We start from the raw sequence: 7,499 nt of genomic DNA, 5'->3' as shown, positions 1-7,499 counted from the left end.
TTTTTGCGTGTTAGTGGTGTTATATATAGACACAAAAAGTATTACGTACTAAGAAAACCTATTATTATTTTATTTATTTCATGCTAATTAAATATTAGAAACAAATATTTTTCAAATAACATTTAAATAATATTTAAAAAATATTTCCTTTTGCTCTGAAATATTTGCTATTCATTGATCGATGAAAATTCAGATAAATGTTCTAAAGTTTGTTCACATTTATTAAAAATAATATATTAGTAACTTTTTGGGTGTTAAGGTTGTTATATATAGGTACAAAAAGTATTATGTAATAAGAAAATTATTAATAACTTATTTGTTTCATGCTAATTAAATATAAGAAACAAATATTTTAAAAATAATATTTAAGATATACTTGCTTTTGATCGGAAATATTTAGCAAACATATGAATATTTCCTAAATACGTATGTAAGATTTTGTGCTATCTGGGAAATGACTGAAACCCAGGAATTAATTTTGATTTGGAATTGAAACAGTCAGGAAAGTATGTACAGTAAGTTTAATGTTAACACTGTCGAATACTGATAAAAATTTGGATTACAAGCAGTCGAGTTTTGTTTGTTGCTTACCTCAGATACCTATGGACAATCATCTGCGGAATCGCCATGATTTGCACCAGAATCGGCTTATTGGCCAGTCCTTTAAAGTACTGGTAAGCCAGTAGAAATCCCGAAATGAAGAAAAATGTATCGACAGCAAGATGGGCCGTTGTCAAATACTGGGCATATCTTTCCGATTCGAACTCTTCAACTTCCCTCCGATTGGTAACTGGAAGAAAGGTAAACGCTCCTGCCGCATGGCCCGCTATAATCCACATCATGCTGATCACTTTGATTCCGTGAAAAGAGAGGATTTGGTCGCTGTTGGCGGTCTGCTGGGTGGTTCCGGTCAGCTTCCGGCCGTTGTTGAAGACGGAAAATGCTGTTAGAAGCGGCGATGAGTTTTCTGAAAGAACTTGTTAGTAGGCAGGGATTTTCCGATTGATAGTCAACTTACTGGTTTTTCGCTGATGCAGAAACACTTCGTAGAAAGTGCAAAGAATGACCAGCAGCAGAACAAGGCAGAAGAGCGTACTGAAAAACAGATTCGCCTAATTTTGTTGCAGGATTTGTCAATTTGTGATGCTGGTGAAGAGCAAGTTAGCAATGATAAAATTAATGAAAATCACTATTAGGTAAATTGGGCAATTGAACGGATGCAACAAACATTTTACAAATATAAAATCCGAGTTGACCCATTGAAAGTATTCAAGCAGGCGGCTTTATGGTTACGCTGCAAAGTTCAGGGTGTCATAAAGAACTTTCAATCTCCGCTCCCAAAACTCCTCCGGATTAAAATGTAATTTATATTTTATGACCCTTTCGCTACTGAGACGATATGAATGACATCGTTATTTATGGTTTTATCTTTACGCGACTTATGAAATAACGTGTGCACGTTGGAGTATGGGTTTTGCAATATGGCGCTTTATATACTGGATTGAAAAATTACATATGAAAGTTTCCCTTCTAGGCAATTATTATCAAAGATTGTGGCTTAAGTAGATTTTCTCTCAAGGCATCGTTGTTTAAATTTTCAGTTTTGTGGCTAAACTGAAGTATTGAAGAGTTAGAATAGTTAGTTAGAAGAATAAGTTAGGAAGGTCTTCTCTAACAGAAGCTGTTACTGCGTGAGTTTTTTTCGTATAAATCGGTGTTTGCTTTATGCTAAAAGCCATTTGATTTTTCGGAGTTTCGCAGGTCAATCTACATTTATCATCCACCCTCAAGACTGAGGTTTAATGGCATCCAATCAAGTATTTGAGAACTATTTTGAGTCGATCTCAAAATCAAATTTCTTTAGTAAAGAGCCCTAAAAGCCACTGAAGTTTTCAAGAAGATGCTTTCTAGCAATTATGAAAGCGATATTTTTCTTCTTGATTAACAAAAAATGGACAATAATCCCTAACATTATTTTTTGAGAAGTAATTAACAAACAAATCACTAGCAGATTTCGAAACATTGAGCAAATGCTTCAGAAATAACTACTTACGCTACAGCTATAGAGGAGGCATCCCAGGCTCCAAAAGTCTCCGAAGTAGAGCATATTTGCTCGTTTATCAACTGAGAGACGCTGTCTTCTGGTAGAAAACCGCTGTTAACCAATCTGAGCAAATCACGGGCGCTACATCCATCCGGTACGCAGTAACTCAACGAGTAAAATTGCTAAAATTCATTCAACATCCATAAATATTTTGCAGAAAAGTCACTTAATTTCTTGCAATTTTTATCCAAGTGTGCTTTCTTGTGCTCAAAAGTATGCCCGAATGTCCGAAAATTAGACAGTCAACAGTAGGCCTGGGTAACACTGGGTTGAGCTGCGTTATTGAGGTGTTGCCGCTCTTTGAGTTAACGAGTTATCGGTTCTCATCGGTTCATGAGTTATAAGTGAATTATTAACGCTTTGCGAGACCAGAGACTGGAATTTTCATATCTAAAAAAAGATCATCCAAAGAAAGTCGACGAGTTTTCCTGTAAAATCGATCTCTTCATTTTTTTGCATAAAAGATTCAGTTTGCCAGTATTTTACAGTAAAACGTTAGGAAACATGCGGGTTTTCTGTTTAGAGACAGTGTTGTTTAGAAATATTGCTCTAAAAGTGAAGAATCTCCAGTTTCCAAGAGTTTTCCAAATAACTGATTATAAACTTTCGCCTTTTCAGTTCGGGGAAATATTTTTGGAAAAATATCCAGAAATAATTATTAGGGTTTTGTCCATAGTTCGAAGCTGCAAAAAGTTTCGCAAACATTTTTTGCAAAGCGGTTAAGGAGGCGAGTGTTCCAATAAAATGGATCTTATAATTTTTCAGAGAAACTACCTGAATATTGTCAGTATTTTAAGTGAAACAAAAAAATTATGCGATTTTTGAGTAGAAAGAATTGCTCAATAGAAACTTTGTTAAAACTGGAATAACCTGAAAGATTAAAGAAACTTTAGAAATCTTCAGAGTGATAAGGGGGCCGAATTTTACAAATAATTTTTTGAAAACTTTGCTCTCTAGTCGTTTTTTCATGATAGTTCTAATTACTTTCGGTAAAAACTGAACAAAATTACTTGGTTTGTGTGCCAAATTCGAAGCTGAAATGGGTTTTCGAAAGTTCCGTGCAAACCGATGAATGAGGCGAATTTTCTAGCAAAATAAATTTTATCAAAAGAGATAGACTTTCGAGACCATTTCTTAAAACTAATGGGTTTTTCGGGTTTTTACGCCGTCGTTCGGTAGAATTTCTTCCTGACGTTTCGCGAGCACGAGTGGCTTGCATCTTCAGAAGTGGTTTGCTTGAACAGTGTAAGCCTAAAAACCCGAAAAACCCATTAGTTTCAAAATTAATTTTGTCATTTTTGGCTGAAAAGAACAGAATCATCAGAAAATAATGCTTTGGCATGGAAACCCTTAATGGTTTTCGTGGAAAAACGGCAGAAATTTATTTTCGTTTTTGTCCCGAATTCGACGCTAAAAAAAGTTTTTGTAAAATTTATACTTTCGGTAAAAAACTGAATTAAATCATTTTGTTTTTGTGTTAAATTCGAAGCTGAAATGGGTTTTCTAAAGTTCCCTGCAAACCGATGAATGAGGAAAATTTTCTAACAAAGTTGATTTTGTCATTTTTGGTTGAAAAAAACCCTTATTGTCAGAAGAGAAGAAAATCATCAGAAAATAAAGGTTTTTTGCGTTTTCGATTAAAATGAATTAAATCTTAATGGTTTTCGGGGAAAAACGGGAGGAATTACTTTCGTTTTTGTTGCGAATTCGACGGTGGAAAAAGTTTTTGAAAATTTTTTATTCTATAAAATAGCGCGTTTTTGAGTAGAAAGTAAAGCAAAAAAAATTCAGTCCAAACTAAAAAACCAAATTTTTTATAAATTCTACAGGAATTGAGGTGACGAGATTTCCAAATAATTTGTTATAAACTTTCGCTAATTCTGTTCATTTCTCTATAGAAAATTATTTGATTTTTGTTCCAAATTCGAAGCTGGAAAGGGATTTCAAAACTTTTTACAAAGCGACAAAGGATTCGAAATTTATTTCGTAATTTGTCGCCGAAAATACCATAAGATTGTCAGCATTTTTACGTAAAACTTAAAAAAATTGAGCATTTGGAAGAAAGAGCAACTTGGCCAAAACTGAAAAATTCTGAAATTTTGAAGAAATTTTAAGTGTTATTAACAAATGGCTCTTAAAATAAATGTAAAAACAAGTAAAAAATTTCATCACTTTCCCAGCAACGTAACTGAGTTACTGCGCCGGTGCGTTGGGTTGGCGCACCAAGCCACTTGCGTAGCACTGCGCCAACTCCAAAAAATTCACTAAGGTACCCAGGCCTAGCCAACAGACCTCCAGTCTAGTTGATGGTATAAATTTCGGAAACATTTCACTTTTACACGTATTGCAAACATTCACGCTTACGTTAAAAGTTAAATCCACTGGAATTGCCAGTCCAAAAGTACATTGTTTGCCCAAGATTCTGGGCCCTTCTACGGGCTCATAATTAATGGACAAGCATTGATCGAAAGCGCCATAATCGCCTCTCGATGCTGTAAGCATTCCTGCGTATGGGTATTTAGACCAAGCATCCGCCACTGAAAAATTCATGTTTTTTAGTCAATAGCATTAATAATCAATCAACAAAAGAGTTAAAGAAAAGCGACCAGTTTCAAGCAATGGTCGCGTAAAACTACTTTTATATTAATTAACTCTTTTTATATTAACTGCTTCTGATGATTTTGAATTTTTATTGTTTTTGCCAGTGCTTCATGCATAAATGCACGCTTTGGGAAAAAATGTGGCGTTTTTTATGGTAAATTTTATGATTCCCAAATTTTTTAAAGTCCAATGTTTATCTGCACAGTCTAGACGATTATTAGTTAAATTTCATTGACTCGATAAGTATCTATGACTGAAAAAATGTATTTCTTGTCTACGTTGAAATGTTTCGTAAGACTGTGTTCCATTTAACCTGAACTTTTGGGCTAAAATAATAAATAATCATTAGGATTAGCGCTACCGTTTGTGAATGATAAGCCGGATGTATCACTTTAAACTGGCGTGTAACAGTCGATTTGTGTTTTATTGATACGTGGACGGTTTTATTGGCTTTTATCAGCTTGTCTAACTTATTAAACGCTCATTATGATGATATATTTTCATAGGTATTTATTAATGGTAACACGCTGACTAAGCAGTGCGAAAAAAACGGAAAATCCCCCTTAACTTTTATAAAATGTTTGATTTTGGAAAGTGTGTTTTATTTTATATTTATTTTAATTTTTAGGTTTTTGTATTTAATTAAAATAGGTAGATAAAAAAACAGCTTGCTTAGAGGAAAAATATACAGGGTGTTACAGAGTGAAGCAAAAACCTACGGTAGAATTTTCTAGAGTTTTCCGAAACTGTTGGGTTGTTTTTCAAGATTTTTTCGTTAATACAGACGATGTTTTAGCAAACTTCAAAAAAAACTCCCATTGAATCTGTAGAATTCCGTGCTTAATGAACCCGATTATACTTACTCAAAGTCACCACTTCGGTGTTATTGCAAACAGCCTCCATCTGAAGAGCGCACACTTCACTGATATTCAGTTCGGAAAACTGTGCGTCGCACAAAAAGTTCAAATAAAACTCCGAAACATCCAACTTCCGTTCACTTGCTGGTGAGTCTCTGGCTAAATTCAAAATTTTCAGATTCTCCTCCATCATTTTGCGTGCATCGAAACCGCACACAAAAGAACCAACGCTCAACAGAACTGTTGAGAGGTAGAAGAAACGCGTCATTTCTGCAGGTTTCCGCTACTTTACTACTAGGAAGACTAGTCGATTCTCAAATTACAGGAATATACCGGATTTGTAGATAACAAAGTAGAGGTAGATGGGATAAGTTCATCAATCTTTCCCTTGTCAGAAAATTTCAAAAAATATGATTCTCACGACATTTTTATGGGCGTATTAGCAGGAAATAATCCTTTGGAATATAAGGCAGATCATTGTCAGTTTACATGAGTTCTGGTGCGATTTCGCAAAATAATGGTTATTAATTGTAAGAACTTTGCATTAAATTTAATGGTTGCTTTTAAGCAAAAACAATTATCAAATAGCTGAATTTTTACCAGAAAAAAATATATTTTTTTCCTTTAAGCGAAACAGTGTACGCTATTCCTGAATTCCGTAGAATTCAGCCAGAATTTTGTTTTGCAGAGTCATTTGGGATAAAATGTAAGTCCCAAGTTCCAAACTGCTTCGTCAAGATAAACCGTGGAAGAGCTGATGATCTTCGATTTGAATCCGAATTGGTATCTGGACTTGATCCAAAAAAACGGTAATTTTATTTCAAAATTAAGGAAATTAAATGGGGAACGTTGGGAAATCAAGCCACATCATGAATGTTCGTCTCTATTTATAAACTACTTCTATAATTAGTGTAACTTTTTCTTGACCTGTCACAAGCTTGAGCCTCTTTACCTTGAAAGCACTGATACTACTGAGTATGCAAGTTTCAGCCTCTAGAAATAAAATTGAATCGAAAAAAATATAAATAACAAAATTGAAAGGAACGCCTAAGGGAAACAAGCAGGGGTTTAAGCAGAAGCAGGTAAAACTTTAAAAACTTCACGTGATAATCAAAAGAATATAACTAAATATCCAGGATAAATGAAAATCGATCACTAAATTTGCGAAAGATGACGCAAAAACGTTCACATCTTTCTGGCTGCTTCTCATTGAAATTGAGCGTGTTTGTGAAAGATGTAATCGAAACGTTGAATAGGGACAGGACGCAACTATTTCTGTACATCTATAATATTCTGTTTAATTTTCACGGATTTTTCACCCGCCTGAGAGCATGAGTTTGCATTAAATGCTGGTCTGTTCAGACTGCTCAGCTCGGATTGTTCAAAATCATTACCCCCAAAAAATGTTTAGCTGTTTTAATCGATTTCTAAATATTGACTGTTAACTTTCAACAGTTCTCTAAAATTTGCCAATTTTTCTTCAATGTTTTTAAGGTTAGAATCTTTTTATACAGGGTGTCCCACCGGGAACCGCCGTGATCGAATCGGACAAACCCTAAGTATGAGAAACTTGAAAATGGGACAGTCTGCCAAGGTCATTGGGGGCAAGCGGTCAAAAGTATTTTCAAAATGGCCACACTTCCGGTTATACCGGAAGTAGGTATCAACTTGCTTATTTTAAATGGAACACCCTATATATTATTACATTTTTGACTTCTACTCCAAGTTCTACGTTTTTGATATATTTGGAATTTTATGTAAAAAAATCCATAAATAATAAATAAGTTTAAATAATCTTCGTTTGTATAATTTAAGCGCCCGGGCATGATTATTAAATATTTTCAAAAGGTTTCTGACAGCTGTCAGCATCCCTTTGGCATTTTATTGTATTAAAGTGGCCACTTTGTCATGGCAACTAAGAGTGACAGGATTTTAAA

The 7,499-nt window shown here is 34.4% G+C and overlaps 1 protein-coding gene across 1 annotated transcript; it reads right to left on the bottom strand.

The window, feature by feature from the left end:
• Positions 1-591: 591 nt before the first annotated feature.
• On the bottom strand, positions 592-5,909 carry LOC109535169 (nose resistant to fluoxetine protein 6-like; the record flags this gene model as incomplete). Its single annotated transcript, XM_048669933.1, is given in 5 exon segments — positions 592-967; positions 1,019-1,095; positions 2,054-2,226; positions 4,469-4,641; positions 5,569-5,909. Coding segments are annotated over 5 exon segments (1,061 nt in total), but the record flags the coding sequence as incomplete, so codon positions are not given.
• Between the last annotated feature and the right edge of the window lie 1,590 nt (positions 5,910-7,499).

This window comes from Dendroctonus ponderosae, unplaced genomic scaffold, assembly GCF_020466585.1.
Source record: "Dendroctonus ponderosae isolate FM_Combo_2020 unplaced genomic scaffold, Dpon_F_20191213v2 Dpon_F_20191213_1, whole genome shotgun sequence".
NCBI lineage: Eukaryota > Metazoa > Arthropoda > Insecta > Coleoptera > Curculionidae > Dendroctonus > Dendroctonus ponderosae.
This window is presented reverse-complemented; position numbering and strand designations above follow the sequence as displayed.